The sequence below is a fragment of the Gasterosteus aculeatus genome, chromosome 21, assembly GCF_964276395.1.
Source record: "Gasterosteus aculeatus chromosome 21, fGasAcu3.hap1.1, whole genome shotgun sequence".
Lineage (NCBI taxonomy): Eukaryota > Metazoa > Chordata > Actinopteri > Perciformes > Gasterosteidae > Gasterosteus > Gasterosteus aculeatus.
This window is the reverse complement of record NC_135708.1, coordinates 5931798-5954279: the sequence shown is the minus strand read 5'-3', so window position 1 is coordinate 5954279 and position 22482 is coordinate 5931798. Positions and strand designations below refer to the sequence as shown.

Below are 22482 nucleotides of genomic sequence, written 5' to 3'. Positions count from 1 at the left end.
AGAGCCGAACAATTCTATTTCTGTTAAAGTAACACATGGAGTAAATGTTGTAAATGGCATTATAGTGAATAAAAACACAAGTAACGCATATTCAATATTTCCTTGAGAGGTTTGCTGAACCATTAAAAAGCTTCTTGTTCAAAACAAACCTGATTATGTGAAATTAGATTTGATTTCACTCAACAGATTTAGAAAGATTTGAAGTTAAAATGGGCTCAAAAAGAATTACACATTCATATTTTCCTTCTTCACCTTGTTTTTATTATTGCGGATGAAGCGCACACACACGTAAGGACACATTTGTCTCATATGGGGGGACAGATGAAAGACCGTCTTGTAAAATGTCTTCTTGAACACATAAAGATGAAGATTAAAGCCTAATTAGGAGCCAATATCTAAATGATCATCTATTGATTGAAGGAGCACAGCAGCATTAAGCTGAGCTCTTTCACACTTCCATCTGAGTCCCAGAGAGCTGTGGACCCCCCAGAGTCCAGACCAGCTCAGGTACCCCTCACCTGCTCCACCTGCATCTACACCCACATGAACCACCATCAGCTGTACAGACTGAACTACGTGGTGAGCAGAGAGGAAGGTTCTCCACCAGGAGGAGACTCTCCCTCCTGAAGAGGACACAGAGACACTGAGGATACAGAACCAGACCAGAACCCAAACCCAAGATAAAGAGGTTCAGTGAATGTGGTGCTGAAGGTGTGGAGGTGGATCAGTGTGTCAGAGGAGACTCTGTAGAAGGAGAGAGAGCCAGCAGGACAGTCCACATACACTGCTACTCTACCAGAGGAGGAGTAGAAGGTGGTGATGGGTGTTCTTGTCTTATTGTGCCAGACATAGTAACCTTTATCATAGCATCCCAGATTCCACGACTGATCATTCCATCCAAACACACAATCTTTACCGTTTCCTTTCCTCCCGATTCCTCTGTAACTCACTGATACATGAACTCTTCCTTTCCACTCAACCTCCCAGTAACAGCGACCAGTCAGACCAGGACTACACAGCAGCTGAGGCCAGTGGTCAAATCTGTCTGGATGATCAGGATATGACTGATCCTTCTTCACACATGTCACCGTCCTGTTGTTGTCAGACAGTTTGAGTTGTTTGTTTACTGTGTTTGTGTCGATTGTGAGTTCACAGGAATCTGATGAGAGAACAAGACACAATACAGCTGCAGTTATTAATCATGTGTTCATCTACTGACACTTTGATGATGACATCACAGAGGTGAATGAGTGATGTCACAGTGTGAAGATGGTTGAATCTTTATGAATCAAAGCACACTTACACTTCCTCAGACCTGGTGTCAACCATCGGACTCCATCAGGCTCCACCCTGAAAGGAGGAGGGGGGGTCAGAGCAGCATGGAGACATGGACATTACATCACTCTCACACACACAGCTTTGTCCTTCATGTCCACATGGAGCACCTCTTCTTCTTCTCCCACTACTTACAGACGACCACAGACTGTCAGTCAGGCGTCACACAGCGACGAGGTGCAGGAATATATTCATGAAAAAGATGAATGGATAACAAATAAGAAATGGACCTGTCACTGTACTTTCACCAGATGTGAATTTAAATGGGAGAAATGACGTCATGCTACAGATCAAGCTACATGGGACGTGTGCAAAGGAACATTAACATTAAACTGTTAGTTTAATAAAGATAAAGCAGAGTTCTTGCCTGCCTTTTTGCCCCCATGTTCCTGTGTGTGTTTTTGCCCCTTGGCCTTTTTCTTTTTGGTATTTTTGACTATTAAAGTCTTTTTGATTACCCCACGTCTGCGGTTGAGTCCTGCCTTCCCCGCATCCCTGACAGAATGACATGACCACGGAGGGAATCAGCGGACCCGCTGCCAGATTACGGGCCCGACTATATGGATGTGAGGAGCCCGTTCTGGCAGCATAAAACTTTGTGTTTGGTCCCAGGAACTATCAGCTTGCCTGCCTCGAGCTGCTGGCCCTCCTAAATCCCAGGAGGAGCCCTGCCAAGCGGAAGCGGCGCTCTCCTGTTCCCGCTGGGCCAGCGCAGCGATCTCCCGTTCCTGTTCCCCGACTCGCTCCTCCGACCCCGCCTGTACCGGCTCCGAGACTCCAGGCCCCGATCCCGACTCGGCCAGTACCGGCCCCGAGACTCACAGCCCTGACCCCTCCGGTACTGGCCCTGAGACTCATGGCCCCGACCCCTCCGGTACCGGCCCAGAGACTCATGACTCCGACGCCTCAGTCCCCGCTCCCCGACTCAGGTTCCTCCCTCCCATCCCATGGTCCTCTCCCACCCTCCCGTTGGTGATTTGAGGGCCGTCTGGGATCCGGCCCTTGAGGGCGGGGTTATGGGGGGGCTGAGCCGGCGACTCCGGAGGTGTCCCATGTCACCCAGCCGCCGGCGATTGCGGAGGTGTTCAATTTCCCCCAGCCGCCGCCGACCGCGGAGGTGTTCAGTGTCCCCCAACCGCCGCCGACCATGGCGGTGTCACGTGTTCCCCAGCCGTCGACAACTCCGGAGGTGTCCCGTGTTCCCCAGCCGCCGCCGACTCCGGAGGTGTCCCGTGTTCCCCAGCCGCCGACGACTCCGGAGGTGTCCCGTGTTCCCCAGCCGGCCATTCCGGAGACGTTCCGTGCCCTGCAGTCGGTGCTCCGGAGCCGCCCAAATGACCATCCGCCGGGCCAACCCCCGGAGGCTCCCCGGCCGGTTGCCAGGCCGGTTGCCTCTCCTGTCTGTCACGGTTTGGGTTCACGTCCTGTCTTACTAGTAGTTTTCTGCCACTCGTGTCCCCGGGTAACTTCCCTTCCTGCCTTGTCCTGTCATTCCCTGATCGTTTCCACTTGTGTCCAATCACCTGCACCTGACTTTTTGTCCCCCTGTTCCTGTGTGTGTTTTTGCCCCTTGGCCTTTTGCTTTTTCGTATTTTTGACTATTAAACTATTAAATTCTTCTTTTGTTACCCGACGTCCGCGTCCCTGACAAAAGCAGATACAACCCATTCAGTATTTACACAATGTGCATGTTTTTATGTTTCAAAATGAACAATGAACAAACAACACATGTACTATGAACACAAACAAACAGAAGAAACGCACTAGTTAGTTTATTTAGTTGAGTGTTTGTTTTTTTACACCACAGAGGCACCGATTGCTGACGTCACATTCAGCTTACGTCACGTCCATACTATTACTGTGATATGCGCAGGGGGTAGAGAGGGTGTGCTGGGAACCACAAGGTTGGTGGTTTGAGTCCCGGCTGCCCCATGTCCCATGTCGAAGTGTCCCTGAGCAAGAGACCTGACCCCTAAGTGCTCCCCTGACAAAATGTAAGAGCCATGGGTTAAAAATGTAATGTAAGTCGCTTTGGATAAAAGCGTCAGCTAAATTACCTGTAATGTAATATTACAGAACATCCTTATGTAAATACACTCAACCATCTTCAAATAGATCTCTGTTTTCATCTTCCTCTTCATCATAAGATCCATGAAGCTCCGTGATCTTCATCGCTGCTCTCACAACTCGCTCAAAGTGCGTCGCAGAATGTCGACTTTCTCTCTGCTGTTTTCTCTCTCTGGGCTGCTTGTGAACCAACGAGTGTCGCTGCTGTGACGCTGACTGACGACTGACACCCAGCTGCCACCAAGGTGCCACCCAGGTGCCACCAAGCTGCCAAAGATCTGCCGTTGCGTGCCAGTTAGCGCGAGCCAGCAGCACGGCACCAAGACGTAAATCCTCTAAAGTGGAAGTGAAGCACAGGGAGAATGGTGGTGTGATGGAAGTTGTGCCGTTGACTCGGCCAATGTTAGCTTGCTTTCCACAGATGAGGTAACGTTCCCTACGAGCTTGCCGAGCTAACTTTAGCTAGCTAAATGTCCAACATTGAGACCGTAGTGATCTGGTCAAATATAAAGAGGGATGTAAAGAGGGAAATCTAGCATGGAGGCAAAGCTTTATGAAATATAAATCTATCAGAAACAGGCTCAGGAGATCACTCTCTCAGCAGCACCTTCTCCTGCTGATACTCAGACAGATGTTCTACAGATGCTGCACAGTGAGACCATCATAGACGCTGTTCTGCTCTCCTTGTGTGTATGTAGCTCGCTACACAATTCAGCAGTAAGACAAACTCCATTTAAATGAATATGGAAGTCAGAACGTAGTGTCCAAGCTCCAGATGCACTGAACTTTGACAGAATATACTAATGGAGAAAATAGGACTAAAATAGGACTTCTATGCTAAACAAATACTTGCAGATTTTGAAGGCTTTAACACATGGAGGACAGCAGGGGATGATTTTCCTGAGACCATCTACCTAAAACTACCACATGCAGCAAACTTCCAGTTCATGTCACAAATATATGCAAACCACCAACATAACTTGAACGGGCCAGAGGGGGCACCACTTCCCCCGTCCTGAGGGCAGAACGGACGTGTAGCAGAAAAGAGCTGCTGCAGAAACTACTCACGTGGTGATGTAACAAGAACTGTTCATTTCTACAAAATAGTTGATACTAATTCCACCCTCTGGTTCCGGTGTCTTTGTGTATCTTTCTCTAGCAACAGTCTACACTGGTTTCCATCCCCTGTAGTCTGCAGGTGAAAGGTTACATTAAACTACACACTGTTATAGAACAATTGCCTTCATTTTTCAAATGACAATGTAACCAAATACAAGCCACTCAGGAAGACGTGATCAACTCTAAAAACCCAATTCTGCCTTTTATTCAGTCAGATAACATTGAACAAGCTGTATAGAATAAATGACAATTCAATGGGTGAAAGATATTTGCCTCATGAACATTTTAAACCAAAATGGTCTGTTATCATTAACCTTTAAAACAAGTGAATTTACCCTGGTCTTTCATAAGACCGCAGGCGCCGCTCCACGCTAACAACCACGGCTCCACTTTACACGGACTGCAGTGCAGCCGATAAACCGGGCGGAGCTGAATAGATTGATTGCTCGGTATGTTGAAGATGCGATGCATCCTGTCAACTGTCGAGTCAGTTGCCTTCAGGCAAATGCCTGAAACAGTTATTTTGCAATAAGTTAAGTATTAAAAATGACTTTTGTACTATTGCTTGATTTGAAGGCCTGTTGCCCTGTTGATTACAATAAATAGGTCTAAAAAAGATGTTTATTGTGTTTGACTGTTCAGTACTATTTATATTCATTACATTTAAAAAGCAGACTTAAAAGTAACTTAAAAGTTACTTTCCAGAGTAACTAATTACTTTTGGTACACAGTAACTGGTAAGTAATTCAATTACCTTTAAAAGAAGTAACTAGTAACTGTAACTAAATACTCATTTTCAGTAACTTGCCCAACACTGGTTGTAAACACCTTGAGTCTTCCTTCAGGTCTGGAACCTCCTTGCCTGCCTCCATCCTTTTAGTATAACAAAACCAAAGCGTTAACCCTGTCAATGTATAAATATATCTGTGTTGCTCTCAAACATTAAGAAGAAGCTTGCCTGTCGATGTGTAGCTGTTGTAGTCTTCTTCTTCCTTGCAAGTAATAAACGGAAAATACAACTTTGATTCACAAGAGACTTTGTAACTGATTCCCGATTGCATGAGAAAATCTTCCACTACAATACATAAATCTCTATAAGCTGTGTCTAATTCTAAATATCTTTCTACAATTGATATTGTGATGAGCGTCCCAAGTCCACATCAGCGTTGCCCTGGAACCTACAAGAAACACCTGCTCACCACTCATCCCGAGCTGAGTGGCCACACCTGCAGCTCGTCAGCTCCGCTGCATTTAAGCTGCAGGTTCAGAAGGAACAGGGGGCCACTGGAGAAGACGTAAGGCTAACCCTCTTGTGTGCCATTCTCGCTCTAGAAAACAGCGAGTGACCCGACGGAACCCCTGGAGCACTGCACCGACTCCCCCACAAGCGGACTCACCACGAGCGCCAGGGCCCGCAAAACCTCGCAAGCTGGACCTCTCCTAATTAACTCTACGGTTGTAAATAAACCTTGCCCTCCGGGGACTTCACTTGAGCTGTTGTGTAGTCTGTTCCTTCCACACCGCTACAATATTCACACAGAACAAACAAAACTGGACCAGATCCTGGAAACAGGTCAAGATAAAATATAAAAACCATTTGCAGGCTGGTAAGAGCCTAGTTTGAAAATGGTGGTCAAGAAATAACTTGATGATCACATATTTTATCTAAACTGATTTAAGCAGTTAAGAAAAAGGTCTATTTGTCTGGCACTGGGGGGCACCAGGCTTCACCCCAGCTGAGGAATTTGCCCATGTTTTAAACCAAGGAAGGCCTGTGATGGAGGGATTCAGGGTGGGACAGCTACTGACTGTGTTCCACCTGCACAACCTGTCTTCCTGTCACAATCTTCATATATGCTACATTATACTGCACATCAAACACAATCACCCATTTATAAGGAATATGTGGAAATACTCTTTGATGTAACATGTTTCTGTGTCCATGAAGGTAATAAAGATGTGTGCCAAGGACTTCAGTTCAAAACACACACTTCTGATACGGCAAATAGTGCCTTTATTTACAGTTTCGGCATGTAAAAACATGCCGCTTGCAAAAAGGCTCAGTGCCATACAGAGCATCTGTGGGATGGTGAGAGCTTCACGCTGGTCTGATCTGTCCCCAAACATCCTCTCATGTCTGAAACCATGTCTCAATATCAGTGCTTCTTCATCCAAAACGTGGTTCAGATATAGGCTGCATGGTGCAAGAAGAAACCGGTGAATGGGAATATTGTCTGACATGAAAACGCATAAAGGCAAAAAATGTTGGGGACACTGATCTAAATAACTGCAATAGTAGAGTTTAAAATCAAACTGGTGACAGCAATAGTGAATCAGAACACATTCAGAAGACAACGGAATAACTGTTAAAAACGTTTGTTTCAGATCAAAGCGGCAGCGGATTTAACACTTGAAACTCCAGGATTAATCTTAGCCCGGCTGTTAGCCTGGTCTGGAGCAGGCTAGCTGCAAAGAATAAATCGCCATGGTTACTTGGTTGGGCTTAATTTAACCTGCTCTCGTGCAACCAAGTCCAAGCTAAATTCATCCAGGATAACGTGAATATCTCGACTTAATCCCTTATCCTGGTTTTGTGCAATAGCCCCCGGCTCTACCTCCTCTAACATACTGATGGTCTGTGGCTGCAGCCTCTTCATACCTGAGAGTCTCCAGTCTCAATTGTGGATCCTCCAGTCCAGCAGACATGAGCTTCACTCCTGAGTCTCCTAGATGATTGTAGCTCAGGTCCAGCTCTCTCAGATGGGAGGGGTTGGAGATCAGAGCTGAGGCCAGAGAAACACAGCCTTCCTCTGTGATCAGACAGCCTGACAGCCTGCAGACACACAAAATAAGACACATGTCACATGATCTGAGGGAGCTGTGAGGGCTGGACGGTCACTGCAGTACTTCACATTAACATGGTTACTGACTGGTTTCCAGTCACAACTAAACACCCACGAATGTACATCAACAATCTGATAATATTACTACTAACTCTATAATGTCAAATTTTTCAATTTTCAATTGTAACATTGTATTGAAAATAAACACATTTTCCTGGAAAATTTGGAAAATACATATTTGGTTTAAATCATGCAAGCAGAACAAATCTTATGAAAGTCAGACATGTACCATGGATGTAAATAAAGGCACCAAGTTGAATCCTGACCTGAGAGTCTCCAGTTCACAGTGTGGACTCTCCAGTCCAGCAGACAGCAGCTTCACTCCTGAATCCTGCAGGTTGTTGTTACTCAGATCCAGCTCTCTCAGACTAGAGGACTGGGAGCTGAGAACTGAGGACAGAGCGTCACAGCTTCTCTCTGAGAGGTTACAGCCGTCAAGTCTGAAGAGACAACAATCAACAACAAGAAAAATAATCCTATTTCATATAAAATCAGTTAAGTGTTTATACAAGTACTTGTGTAGACTAGACTACTAAAAAGGAAAATGATTAAAAAGGACCTTCGTTTGCTAATTTAATGTCAGTTACCGTCAACACCTTAAATAAGCAACCATCAAACTCAGATGGTCTTATTGACACCTCTGCTTTTCTCATTTTCCTGAATTAACGATGTTAAAATAACATCACAGAGCATAAATAAGAGGATTAATAGGATGACCCTGTGATGTTTTATTGTGAACAAACACTGTGTTTTAATTCTCTGTATCAAATGTGTCGGTTCCACAAGGATTCTATGATGTGATGGAAACATAAACAGACCTTTTTGTCCCTAGTTTAGTCTCTTTGATTAGATCTTCTGGCGCTTATGGTTTTTAAAAATTCTGAAATCCTGAAGAACAAAGATGCTGTTCATGCTTTGGAGTAGATAGTTTGTCTGAACTTTTATTAAATTTCTTAAACTAGGTTGGCCGCTTCCAAGATGGACGTGTGGTAGTGAGCTCCTCAGAGTCGGTTAATCAATACACCTCCTATCAATGCAAAGCCACGCAAGCACTATATCAAGTTGAATATGAGAAGAGGAAGATTCCAAAGGGCTTGTAAGACAGACAAGAAAATTAAGAAAACTCAAGAAAACTTGGTGGTTACCAATGTCAGTGATCGGGAGGACGATGTGGACCCAGCTAATTAAGCTAACGTAGCTAACCAAAGCGAGTTGTTGGAGGGCTTTGCGCAACTGTCTCAGGAATTGAGGGGCTTCAAACAAGATGTCAAACATAGTTTCCTTGACTTCGCTTCTGAATTCTAAAATACACACTTTCTAAAGTGGGCGGCACGGTGGTGTGGTGGTTAGCACTGTCGCCTAACAGCAAGAAGGTCCTGGGTTTGATTCCGCCCAGAGGCCTTTCTGTGTGGAGTCTGCATGTTCTCCCCGTGTCTGCGTGGGTTCTCTCCGGGTTCTCCGGCTTCCTCCCACAGTCCAAAGACATGCTCTGGGGATCAGGTTGATTGGGGACTTTAAATTGCCCGTAGATGTGTGAATGTGAGTGTGAATGGTTGTATGTCTCTGTGTAGCCCTGCGATTGGCTGGCGACCAATCCAGGGTGTACCCTGTCTATCGCCTGAAGTTGGCTGGGATGGACTCCAGCCCCCCCCCGACCCTGTGTGCAGGATAAGCGGTTTGACAATGGATGGATGGATGGACACTTTCTAAAGTGTAAATTACTCAGCACTTGTAAGATTTACTCTTTATAAGAATAACAAACCTTTAATCGTGATTAATGGATTTTAAAATGTACGATTGATTTGTAATATTTCAAGGTCATGAGTGAGATGCAGAGCCAAGACGCAAACATCGCTGAGGCACAAACCTGTATAGCAGACCTAGATCCAGCTCGCCTATAGATTAACTGCACACTACTAACTGTAGTGAAACAAAACTCCAATCTCAGAAACAAAATTGTTGACCCGGAGAGCCGATCCAGGAGAAACTATCTTCGTATATACGGGATTCCAGAAGGTAAAGAAGGAGTATCAGCCTCTGACTTTGTAACGGAGCTATTTAAAAGTTATCTTACGCTTCCCGAAGACATGGATCTACAGGTCCAGCGGGCCGACAGAGCCCCGATACCAAAGCCAGCTACGACCTCGACCCCGAGATCAATAATAGTCAACTTCCTAGAGTTTAGCGTTAAAGAACTGATACTCAAGGAAGTGTGGCAGCAGAAGATTGAACGGGAAGGCAAACGACTATTCTTCGACAAAGACTATGCAGCTGACATAATGGAAAGACGCAAAGCATACGGGCCCATCACAGCGGCACTGAAGGAGAAAGGGATTCGGTTCCAGACGCCCTCTAAGATGCGAGAGTACTGGGACTACGGATTTATCAGAGTGCCGATGAAGCCGCGCGGGACCTAGGTATCGGTGACGTGGGTAAAGGTATCGGTGACGGAGAAGGTGAATACTGCGAGCGAGGTGGAGCAGAGGCTGAATGAGCTGTTGCCATGGAAACGCATCGACGCGACAGAGAGACACGGGCTATGTCCCACAGAAATAGACAATAGGAGAGACGGGGCTAAAGCTAAACTGCTCCTTTTCTCTTTCTATCTGGTCAGTTTGACAAAATACAAACCCCAGTTTAAACATTTGGAAAGACTTATGGGTCAATACAATATTTCGAAAAAAACGACTGAGGAAACACTTCATGTCTGTGCTATATGTTGGACACTTCTAGAATAGGCAGAATACCGTTTAATAGGTATTAATCCACTACTAGTGAGGGCTCCCACAGTTAACAGGGAACCCAAGTGAATGCAAGTTACACCCTTTACCTCTGAAGTGATATTATTTTTTGTCCAATTAAAGACTTTTGATTTATATTTTGGTTTATGTTTTTTTGTTTGGGTATGGTTTGCAACATAACTCTAAAAGGCAAGATGATGCAGAATAACATTCAGATACTGTCATTGAAAGTAAACGTTTAAACTTGTTAAACGGCGGAAAATCATGACAAAATTAAAGAAAGATAAGGCACAGATAAAATATTTACAAGAGACATACTTATCTAGGAAGGAACATGAGAAGCTTGGGAGGTTTGTCTACTTGAATGTATTCTAAAGTTCATTTCATCAGGCTCGTAGAAGGGCCGTGACTGTTCTTATATCTAACTCAGTGAAATTTGAATGTAACAGAGAAATCAGCAATAAAAAAGGCATATATATATATAAATAATTGTAAAAGGAAAGTTGGAAAACGAACAAGTCACATTGGTAAATGTCTACGCTCCACCCAATACTGAAAAGTCCTCTTATAAAACCTTACTAGACAGCATCATTCTCGAAACCGAAGAACTGTTAATATGCGGAGGTGACTTTAACATAGCTATGAATAGTAGTCTAGACACAACAAACCAGAAAAAAAACCATAATATTGTCACAAAAACAGTAAATATTCTGTTTAAAGAATTTGGTATAATTGATATCTGGAGAGAACTCCACCCCACCAGAAAGAACTACACACTACTCTGCACCCAACAAAAGTGACGCTAGAACTGACAGACATAAAAACAGACATACACAGTGTTACGGAATGTGAAATTGGAACAGCAGACATGTCCGACCACTGTGCAGTTTATCTCAACGTTAAGTTAAAATCTCAGGAGAAAAAAACATTATGGAGGTTAAATGTTGGAATAATAAATTATAAATCCGTGGTTGAAGAGATAAAATCGGAGATTATAACATATCAAAAAGAGAATAATAATGGTGAGGTTAATCCTACAATCCCGTGGGACGCTCTTAAAGCAGTTATGAGAGGAAAACTAATTGCGAAGACGGCAACTATTAAGGGTGCTAAAGAAGAAACATTTAAGATAGAAAAGGAAAAACTGCTTGAACAACAACATAAAAATACCTGCGACCCGACTCTGCTACCAAAAATCAAAGAAATTAGAGGCAACATAGATAAGTTACTAACTTCAGAGATAGAAAATAAAACAAGATTTCTTAAACAGTCCCACTACGAGGTGGGACCCAAAGCAAATAAATTATTGGCAAAAAGACTGCAAAAACAACAGGCAGACAGGATGATACAAAAGATAATGAATCCAGCAAACAAATGTAATATTGTATGAACCCGAAGAGATTGAAAACACATTCAGGAACTATTATTTAAACTTGTATAGTCAACCCCCAGCTGCCGACAAAGACCTAATTAGAACTTTTCTAGAGACACTAGACCTACCAGTAATTGGGACTGATCAGAACGACCTTTTGACCTCCCCTATTACAAAAATAGAAATAGAGAAAGCTGTGGGTAGACTAAAAACAAATAGATTCCCTGGCACTGACTGTTTCCCCAGAACATAACAGTGATTGCTGCGCTGGGTATAGACCTATATCAATTCTTATTATAGAATAGCTCAATAATTGCAAAAAGATATGAACACTTTAATAAGGACATTATAGATGAGGACCAGGCAGGCTTCATCAAGGGGCGCCAACCCCAGGATGACATATGGAGAACACTACATATAATTGAACACATTAATAGTAAAAACATTACTGCAGCCTTAATAAACCTTGATGCAGAAAAGGCATTTGAAAGGGTAAACTGTAATTTTCTATTCCAGGTATTGGTGAAAAAGCTATTCAATGTGTCAAAACACTTTACCATAAAACAACTGCAAGGATAAAAATAAATGGCAATCTGACTGATAGTACAGCACTAGAGCGGTCCACCAGGCAGGGATGTTGTCTCTCACCAACTCTATTTGCTATCTTTATAGAACCCCTTACACGAGCAGTTAGGCAGAATATAGACCATAATGGGATAAAGGTTGGAAAGGATGAACATATTAAAGGGCTTTTTGCGGATGACGTGATCTGTTACCTGGAGGACCCCGACAGATGCCTGCATGGGTTCTTATTCTGGATACAGATTGAATCTGTCAAAAACGGAAATCTTAACTCCAAATTATAAACCTTCTGAAAGTATACAACAAACACTTAATTTAAAATGGAGTTCTAAAAGTATGACATACCTCAGAGTAACTATAACAAAAAGTATTGATATAAAGCCAACTATAGTGGATCAATACATTAGTGAGTGACATGGAGAGGTGAGCGGTTCTCCTGTTAGATTTCAGCTCACGGATAGATACTACAAAAATGAGCACACTTCCAAAACTCCTCTACTTCTTCCTATCACTTCCAATCGAGATTCCTGAGAAGCAATTCAGAGCTTGGGATAAAATTATTTCAATTATTTCATTATTTCATTTCAATGGCCAAAAGCCAAGAATCAAATATGAAACATTACAGATTGGAAAAATTGAAGGGGGAATGTCACTACCAAAAATCAGGGCATACTTTCTGGCAGCGCAAATTAGACCAATAATATACTGGTGTACCAACGATTACCAAGCAAAGTGGAAAAATCTAAAAGTTTCTGTAGAAGGAAGGGAAATACAAAGCTTATTAGAGACAGAAATATGGCAAAACATCTACTTGAACAGATTTACATTAGAGCTGTGGTTTAAAGTAATAAGGAAAAAACGACTAGAGGAGGAGCTCGGGCCTCTACGATGGATAGCCTACGATACACAATTTATTCCAGGTATTGTTGATCTGAGGTTTAAACAATGGATATCATACGGAATAACAGCAATATGCACAGTTATCAAAGGTGGAAGTATGGCAAGCTTCTAGGAGCTGAAAGACAAATACACGCTAAATAACCAGGACCACTTCAGATATCTAATTAAGGGATTTTTAAACAGCAAAATAAAGCACAAAATAAACAAGGTAATAAAGGAATAATGGGAGTTTACAACTCCAAAAAATATAGAATCATATCGCCCCTATATCAACACCTGATGGAAAATCTAGGAAAAACAACATGTTATGTAAAACTAAAATGGGAACAAGAACTTGAAGTGAAAATCACAAATGATGAATGGTTAAATATTTGGAGGACAACGATCCTCAACATCCTCGCGAATGTGGAGGGAGCACTGTTGGAAAATGTAATCAGATTCTATATTACCCCCCAAATCACAAACAAGTGTCTGTCGAATGCCCAACCATGTTGGAGGAATTGTGGGGCAGTAAATGTAAACCAGTAAATGTAAACAACTGTATTTTGGCTTTGTCTAGAAATGATTGAATTCTGGGAAAGGTTCATTCCACCATTGTCAGAATCCTGGGCTATGACGTACCGAAGTCATGTATGTTTCTTTACCATGGTAATATTACAGGTGGTGATGTGTAGAGAAGACAGGCAGAGCACATGATTGTTGCCTCAGGATTTATTTCGTTATGGAAAGAACAGAGTCACTCAGACCCTTTTCACCCTTTTTTTTCCTTCCCCATTTCTCTTTGTGCTTATGGGTGTGTGTGTGTGTGTGTGTGTGTGTGTGTGTGTGTGTGTGTGTGTCTGCCTGTGTTGAAAATGCAAAAATAAAGTGATTAAAAAAAATCTTTTAAACTAACTTAATCTGACCTGAGAGTCTTCAGTTCACAGTGTGGACTGTACAGTCCACCAGACAGCCGCTTCACTCCTGAATCCTGCAGGTTGTTGTTACTCAGATCCAGCTCTCTCAGACTAGAGGACTTGGAGCTGAGAACTGAGGACAGAGCGTCACAGCTTCTCTCTGAGAGGTTACGGTCACTCAGTCTGAAGAAACATTGATGAGGAAAATATGAACAATAAAAAAAAGATGACAGCATGTTTAAGTCATGATGTATGAATCTTATTCTTTCTGTACGTACAGAGCTTTGTTGGAGGCTTTGACCACTGGCAGCAGCTTCAGAAGAGCCTCCTCTGAAGCAGAGTATTTCTTCAGGTCAAACACCTCCAGATCATCTTCCGATGACAGTAAGATGAAGACCAGAGCTGACCACTGAGCAGGAGACAGTTTATCTGTGGAGAGACGTCCTGAACAAAGGGACTGTTGGATCTCCTCTACTAGAGAAGCATCATTCAGTTCATTCAGACTGTGGAACAGATTGATGCTTTTCTCTGGAGACACATCCTCACTGATCTTCTCCTTGATGTACTGGACTGTCTTCTGATTGGTCTGTGAGCGACTTCTTGTATGTGTCAGCAGACCTCGTAGGAGAGTTTGATTGGTCTCCAGGGAAAGACCCAGGAGGAAGCGGAGGAACAAGTCCAGGTGTCCATTAGGACTCTGTAAGGCCTTGTCCACAGCACTCTGGTAGAGACGTTTTGGTTTAGGTTTGTCTCTAAAGACTTTAGACACCAGGGAGGTTGTTTGTTCTTCTGACAGCAGATTGACACCAGAGCTGAAGTAGGTCAGATGGACATGAAGAGCAGCCAGAAACTCCTGAAGACTCAGATGGACGAAGCAAAACACCTTTTCCTGGTACAGTCCTCTCTCCTCTCTGAAGATCTGAGTGAACACTCCTGAGTACACTGAGGCTGCTCTGATATCGATGCCACACTCTGTCAGGTCGGATTCATAGAAGATCAGGTTGCCTTTCTGCAGCTGATCAAAGGCCAGTTTTCCCAGAGATTTGATCATCTTCCTGCTCTTTGGACTCCAGTGTGGATCCGTCTCAGCTCCACCATCGTACTTGACCGTCTTCACTTTGGATTGAACGACCAGGAAGTGGATGTACATCTCAGTCAGGGTCTTGGGCAGCTCTCCTCCCTCTCTTGTCTTCAACACCTCCTCCAGAACTGTAGCAGTGATCCAGCAGAAGACTGGGATGTGGCACATGATGTGGAGGCTTCGTGAGGTCTTGATGTGAGAGATGATGCTGTTGGACTTCTTCTCATCTCTGAACCTCTTCCTGAAGTACTCCTCCTTCTGGGGGTCAGTGAACCCTCTGACCTCTGTCACCATGCCAACACACTCAGGAGGGATCTGATTGGCTGCTGCAGGTCGTGTGGTTATCCAGAGGCGAGCAGAGGGAAGCAGCTTCCCCCTGATGAGGTTTGTGAGGAGCACATCCACTGAGGCCGACTCTGTGACATCAGTCAGGATCTCATTGTTGTGGAAGTTCAGAGGAAGTCGACACTCATCCAGACCGTCAAAGATGAACACAACCTGGAATTCTTCAAACCTGCAGATTCCTGCTGCTCTGGTTTCACTGAAGAAGTGATGAACAAGTTCCATCAAGCTGAACTTCTTCTCTTTCAGCACATTCAGCTCTCTGAAGGTGAATGGAAATGTGAACTCTATGTCCTTGTGGTCTTTGTCTTCAGCCCAGTCCAGAGTGAACTTCTGTGTTAAGACTGTTTTCCCAATGCCAGCCACTCCCTTAGTCATCACTGTTCTGATTGGTTCCTCTGCTCCAGCTGCGGTTTTGAAGAGGTCTTCTTGTCTGATGGTTGCTTCTGGTCTGGCTGGTTTCCTGGATGCTTTTTCAATCTGTCTGACCTCATGTTCTTCATTGACCTCTGCAGTCCCTCCCTCTGTGATGTAGAGCTCTGTGTAGATCTCATTCAGAAGGGTTGGGTTTCCTGCTTTAGCGATCCCCTCAAACACACACTGGAACTTCTTCTTCAGGTTGGATTTGAGTTCACGCTGACATACTGCAGCTTGAAGTCCTGAATGAAGACAACAAAGAAGATCAATGAGTCAAAGAACAGATTTCAACATGTCCTTTCCTCATAGAATGACTACATGAATATATTCTGTCCATCTCTTGAGACATTAGTGAAGGTCTCATGTATCAGCATGGTAAGTCTGTAGAGAAATCCTCTTACTGCTCTGCAGACAGTCAGCCAGCTCCTCCTGCTTCATTCTCCTCAGGAAGTGCACTGAGATCTTCACAAATGCCTCTCTGCTCCTCCTCTGCTCTTTATCCAGCACTTCCTCATTCTCTTTCTCTAAGGATTCTGGGTAATCTGAACTCACAACCTTCTGGATCCTATTCAGCTCGTTCTTCACAAAAGTGAGGATGTTCTCCTCCAGTAGCTGGAAAAAAATATTCTATGAATGACAGAAACTAGAATCATGGAAGCCACCATCAGGTCCATGTTGGACAGACGGACAATCCACTGGTCTTCAAAGTGCAGCATGGAGATGATGATGAACTGAGATGTAAAAGTATTTATACATGTACACACCATGAAGATGGAGTCCAGGTGTGTTTGATGCTGCTGGGCAGACGGACCTGTGGGAACCTCTGAGCTCTCCTGGTCCTCTCTGTGGAGGAACATGAACCATCAGGTCACATGGTGTTTGGACCATTAACACCAATACAACATTAGTTAAATATATTCGCTTCTGTCATGATTGATCTACATGAAAACCAGATGCTGAAGACTGCTGTTGATGGACAGACAGTTTATTAGTTGAGTGACAGTTAGCCATCGGTTTCATCTGGTTTTAGTTTTTAATGTGGGTCAGAAAAACAACGTCTCCAGACCTCTGCATCTGGTACAAAGTCTTATGAAACTATTCCAAACCGCTTTAGTCCCTCCCCTGACCTCTAGAAGATCTGCTGAAACTAGTCAACTAGTTAAAGATTCACACTTAAACACACACACAGACCAGTTAGATCATGGGTGTCGAACTCAAGGCCCGGGGACCCAATCCAGCCTGCCGGGGGAGGGGGGGGGGGGGGGGGGGGTCCAGTGCGGCCCGCCAAATGACTTTGCTATTGTAAGAATAACAGAAAGACACAAATTGCATTTTTATAAAAGTAGCTGCTATTCCTCATCAGTCCACTTGGAGTCGCACTCTGTGAGTCAGCGCATGCATTAGACCAGGGGGACCAGGTTGTTCACCAACGCATTGCCTTTACATCGTCTGCCATTGAAAAAAAAAAATCCCGTCAGGTCACCATGCATGCGTGGTGGACCGCGGGTCATCAGTGCAAGTCATCGAGTGAAGTAACAACCAAGAATGTCTGGAGTAACTTTGTTGCTTGCTGTTGTTCCCTTTGTTACCGCTGCTGCTCCTTATTCTTATTCCGGCAATCGCAATCACTTGAAAAGTTGAGTGACAAGTAGCTTGGGAGCCGAAAGTGTGGGCGCACCTGCGTTAGATCTTTTCGACTATGGCGACCCGCTTGAAAATGACGGCCCCACCCTGTCGACCGGACCATCACCTGATTTGACTGGTCTGGCCCACTTGAGATCAAAGTGGGCAGTATCTGACCCAAACCTAAAATGAGCTTGACACCTCTGAGTTAGATGAAAATAATGAGTTCTGTCATGATTGATAGTCATGGAAACAACATTTATTCACAACTGAGGATCTTCAGTTCTTCATCTGTTTAAGAACTTACTGTGGGTCATAAGAACGGAATCCATCTTTACAGCTAATCGGCCAACCTTTAGACCGATCACTCTTCATGGACACACATCTGGGTTCAGGAGACTTTCCTCTCTGCTGATGTGCACTGAGAGAAACACTGAGATTATATTATCGCATCATCATCTAATCATGAAGCCTCAGCTCACATGGTGTCCGTCCTCACAGAGACCAAAGCAAGGTAAAGGTCCATGACGTGAGGCCTGGATGTGGACCACATGAGTCCCTATAGTGGTTTAGGTCTACTGGTCCTGCTGGTTCCACTGAGAATCAACAGCTCACTCTTTCAGCTCACTGTTTTCTTCAGCAGTCAGTTTGGTTTAGTCCCAACAGGTCTCACCAAGCACTCAATGGAGCTCTCCCTCCCTCACTGGACACTGCTGAAGGGCCCTGGAGCAAGAAACACCAGAGAGTCTGATAGAAACACCTCATCATCCGCCTGAGACCCTCACCTTGCATCAACAGAGGGACGGACATCTTTGAAGGCTGTAGGACGATCCATAGACCAGTTACTCTTCATGGACACACAGCTGGGTTCAGGTCCTAGTCCCTGTTGGATCCTGGTCACACATAGAACCAAAGTCAGTAAGCCAAAGACGTTGGAACATGGAGGAGAGTGGAGGACGGGGTCATAAGAAAGGCGTCCATCTTTGAAGTGAATCAGACGATCAATAGACCGATCACTCTTCATGGACACACATCTGGGTCCAGGAGACTTTCCTCTCTGCTGATGTGCATTGAAAGAAACGCTGAGATTATATCATCGCATCATCATCTAATCATGAAACCTCAGCTCACATGGTGTCCGTCCTCACAGAGACCAAAGCAAGGTAAAGGTCCATGACGTGAGGTCTGGATGTGGACCACATGAGTCCCTATAGTGGTTTAGGTCTACTGGTCGTGCTGGTTCCACTGAGAATCAACAGCTCACTCTTTCAGCTCACTGTTTTCTTCAGCAGTCAGTTTGGTTTAGTCCCAACAGGTCTCACCAAGTCCTCCATGGAGCTCTCGCTCCCTCCCTGGACACTGCTAAAGGGCCCTGGAGCAAGAAACCCAGAACCTCCCACCAGAGAGTCTGGTAGTAACACCTCATCATCAGCCTGAGACCCTCACCTTGCATCAACAGAGGGACGGACATCTTTGAAGGCTGTAGGACGATCCATAGACCAGTTACTCTTCATGGACACACAGCTGGGTTCAGGTCCTAGTCCCTGTTGGATCCTGGTCACACATATAACCAAAGTTAGTAAGCCAAAGACGTTGGAACATGGAGGAGAGTGGAGGACGGCTGGAGATGGCCCTTTCACCTCTGAGCTTTGGTCTGGTTGTCATATTCCCCACACAGAGGGGCTTCAGAGGGAGGGACTCCCTCCTCTGGGTCCTCAGCCTGATTCATAGCAGAGTCCACACCTTCACACCTTCACACCAACCTGCTGGGAGATTTCACATATTACTATCTTCATCAGGAAAAACACACAGAGCTCATTCACCTCAATACTAAAACTCTCATGGGACACTTTCCATGTTGTTGTCGTCTATCTGTTAAAGTTTAGACTTCTTGAGAAAGACAAACTTTCTTTTTCCTTCTTAAACCATGTTAATATAGCGGTTGTACTCTTTGTGTTGTGTTTTTCAATTACCACCAGGACGCGGACCACGTTCTGCTCCAATCCGTCGTTTATTTCACAACGTTAGACACCCTGGCAAACAGAGGTTAGCGTCTTCATAAAGTACCTCGTGGCATCACACGTTATTACGGTTACACACCCTGCAGCAGACTAACTTTAGTTACAGGGTGTCACACCCACGTCCGCAGGGACCCGCTAAAGGGAACCCACGTGACACATGTCATGATTTGTAGCAATGACAAGTGGAGTAAAACACCTGTTACCCTAACATGTCAAGAGACGTCATTTTAAATGCTCATCCTATAAATGTAGTGTTTTACAAGATGAATTTACGGTGGCCCTGAAGTGCAAAACACAACGGCAAAAAGGAACGCACAACGACATGAACTTCTTACGGAAAGGGTAATAAGGGGAAAAGCTTATAGCAGAGGACGGATCCTTCTGATTGGACAGACGGACTGTCTGTCTTTTAACATAATATGATACAGGGGTCTTAAGTATCACGCATTCGCAACACACATCCAATTTCTCATGCTAAGGAATCGGACTCCGGTCCCCAAGCCATGTCGGCCATAGCGTCCGCGGCGTCCACCGGCCGTAGTGTCCGCGGTATCCCCCCCTCTCCTTTATTTACTTTTATTTACAACACCTAAATATAATTGAACAACAAAACACAGGTAAAACAATGGTGAAACACTAGTAGGACACTTTTAAGACACTCGCAAAACATCGTCATCTCTACGTGACTTTCTGCTGCGCTCACTTCCCCCCCCTCATCACAGGCTCTCAGTTCCGCCACTGGTTTATTGATTGCCATGATATCTAGAAAGCGCCATTTGTCAACTTTTAGAATCGGATGGTGCAAATAGTTAAGGAGTTACTATAATTTGAATCCTCCATGTCACTTTCCGTCGCTGGCAAAAGGCTTTGGATTAAGAGGGTTAAAAGACAGACGGTCCGTCTGTCCAATCAGAAGGGTCCGTCCTCTGCTATCTGGTATAAGGCTCTACCCTTTCCGTAAGAAGTTAATTTTGTTGTGCGTTCCTATTTGCCGTTGTATTTTCCATTTCAGGGCCACCGTATGAATGTTATTGATCATCTTCCAGCAGATGGTGCTGTGCTGTTTCTCCTTGATCGCCTTCAAAATCCAGAAGTCAAGAAAACACAGACCAGTAAGATGACATGTAGCTGTCCTGATAGGAAACACTCTGGTTACCATGGTAACATGGGAAAACTTTCTATTGATGAGATGGTTTACTTCACCATGTGATCAGTTAGTAAAAGGTTGACTACAACCTGGTGATCAATGAGAGAAAAACTGAACACTAAAGAAAACAAACACAGTCAAACACTAAAAAGTGACTAAATGTGTTTAAAGCAGATGAAGAAATGAACATGAAGCTTTGTGGACTTAAAGGACTGAAGCAGCAGGTGAAAACAAACAGAGCGTCTCTCAGGTGTGTTTCAGGAACAAAGGCCCAGGTGAGCTCTGTGGTCCCTGCTGGGTCCTAGTGTCCCTCCGTCTGCTACCTTCCCCTCCTCATCAGAAACAGTCCTCACAGACCCCAGATCAGACTGAGCTCCTCTTCTTCATCACAGCGTCATCATTTAGACTAACAGCAGCTTCTCTCTGCCTGCTCACACAGGCGCCATCTTGTTTCCCAGCTTTAAACAATCACACCTTCACAACCATCAATGATGTCATCCAACCAATCACAGCTGCACTTACTGAGCTTGTAGACATGAACTTCCTCAGTGAGCAGCTCTCTTCTGTCCTCAGCAGGTCCGTGTAGAAAAGGAGCTCCTTGCTTCACTTCAGCTTCCATCAGACGGAGTGAAGTGACGCAGCTTGTTGTCCTTCATCAGAGAGGGTGTGTCCTCACGTCACCATCAAAGTATGCAGTCTGACTGGTTGACTGAGTCTCAGTGTGAGATGTGTTAACAGGGTCAAAGGTCCTCGTGAACAGAATCCCCCTCACAGCTCAAACAAGAGTCTTTCAGGATCAAAACCAGCATCTGTGGAACGATCCTTTCAACTTGTAAAGAGTTGCTATGACAGCAGACTGGATGCTGTTGTTGGACCAGATGGTTTAGAGGACCAGTCCACGCCCCTCTTTGTCACCTGGTCTTCTTCGACATGTAGACTAGTAGGGAACACGTGATGAAGCAGAAACCTTTGTAATACATATTGTGAAAAGTTTATATTGAATAAAAACATCCACTAAGACAACAGAGTCTGAGCTCAGAATGTTTTTATTCTTCACTCCACGTTGATGATCAGGTTGAACCTGTTGGGGCGGAACAACTTCCCCACATATCAGTCTGAAGCTGCCTGCCAAATCACAAAGGACATGTTGTTACATTCAGTATTCTACTTCCTCATCACATGGCACCTTGAACCCTCTGGCTCATATACCTGCTGTGCAAAGGATTGTGGGTAAAAACAGCCAGTAAAGAAGCCTGCTTGCATACAGTAAGATGTGACTGAATGTAGAACACAAACTGTAAATCCTCCAGCTTCTGTCATTGATCATCATGAAAACCAGATGCTGAAGACTGTCGATGGACAGTTTATTAGTTGAGTGACAGTTGGTCATCAGTTTCATCTGTTTTTACTTCTTACTGTGGGTCAGAAAAACAACGTCTCCATACTTTTGCATCCAAAATGTGAATTCTAATGAAACTACTCCAAACCTCTTTATTCTGTCCTCTGACCTCTAGAACTCTCCTTAGATCTTCTGAAACTAGACTTTGGACCTTTTCACAGAGTTGTTGGGCTCTAAGGCATTTATGGCTCTCTCCCCATGGTTTCATCTGATGGCTAAGTCTGAAATCCCTCACTGACATGACTAATGTTACAATACAATCAATGATCATGTTCTTTTTTACGCCGTATACGCTGCAAGTGACCACTTTACAGAGTGTAAAAGCTGAATTCTACCATTTAAATGATTTGAGGAGATTTACTTATTTATAACAGTTTACCAGATGGCTTGCAGCCTGCTGTTATTAATAATCATACAGGTCTTATTAGACTTGAAATTTAACAAATTGAACTAAATATATACCTCCATATATGGAGGTATATATTTAGTTCAATTTGTCATGAAACTAAGGTTACACCAACTCTGTAACAATCCTAG

At 44.2% G+C, this 22482-nt stretch overlaps 2 protein-coding genes across 44 annotated transcripts in view; one reads left to right on the top strand and one right to left on the bottom strand.

Moving 5' to 3' along the window:
* LOC120812009 (uncharacterized) overlaps positions 1–22482 on the top strand; it is a 519303-nt gene that overhangs the window by 330210 nt on the left and 166611 nt on the right. The gene's annotated exons all lie outside the window — the stretch shown is intronic.
* LOC120811974 (protein NLRC3) lies at positions 239–21228 on the bottom strand. Of its 9 annotated transcripts, none has more exons than XM_078096931.1 (13): positions 21069–21228; positions 19019–19144; positions 18825–18932; positions 18164–18271; positions 17686–17799; positions 16520–16598; positions 16157–16367; positions 14194–15997; positions 13925–14098; positions 7691–7864; positions 7181–7354; positions 1304–1350; positions 239–1159 (listed from the first exon to the last, which is right to left on the bottom strand). In XM_078096931.1, the coding sequence occupies exons 2-13, from the start codon at positions 19105–19107 to the stop codon at positions 573–575; spliced, it is 3669 nt and encodes a 1222-aa protein (XP_077953057.1). In that variant the 5' UTR covers positions 19108–19144; positions 21069–21228; the 3' UTR covers positions 239–572. The 9 variants fall into 9 exon arrangements, with proteins under 9 accessions (XP_077953057.1, XP_077953058.1, XP_077953061.1 ...); XM_078096932.1 differs by having other exon boundaries at positions 19019–19141; positions 21069–21226; XM_078096935.1 differs by lacking the exon at positions 13925–14098.

Coding starts and splice junctions, on each gene's coding strand:
- LOC120811974 (XM_078096931.1), bottom strand. CDS start 19,107: ATGAATCAGGCTGAGGACCCAGAGGAGGGAGTCCCTCCCTCTGAAGCC. Junction 18,933..19,018: donor AACCAGACCAAAGCTCAGAG/GTGAAAGGGCCA, acceptor ATGTGTGACCAG/GATCCAACAGGGACTAGGAC. Junction 7,355..7,690: donor TGTGAACTGGAGACTCTCAG/GTCAGGATTCAA, acceptor GTGTGTCTGCAG/GCTGTCAGGCTGTCTGATCA.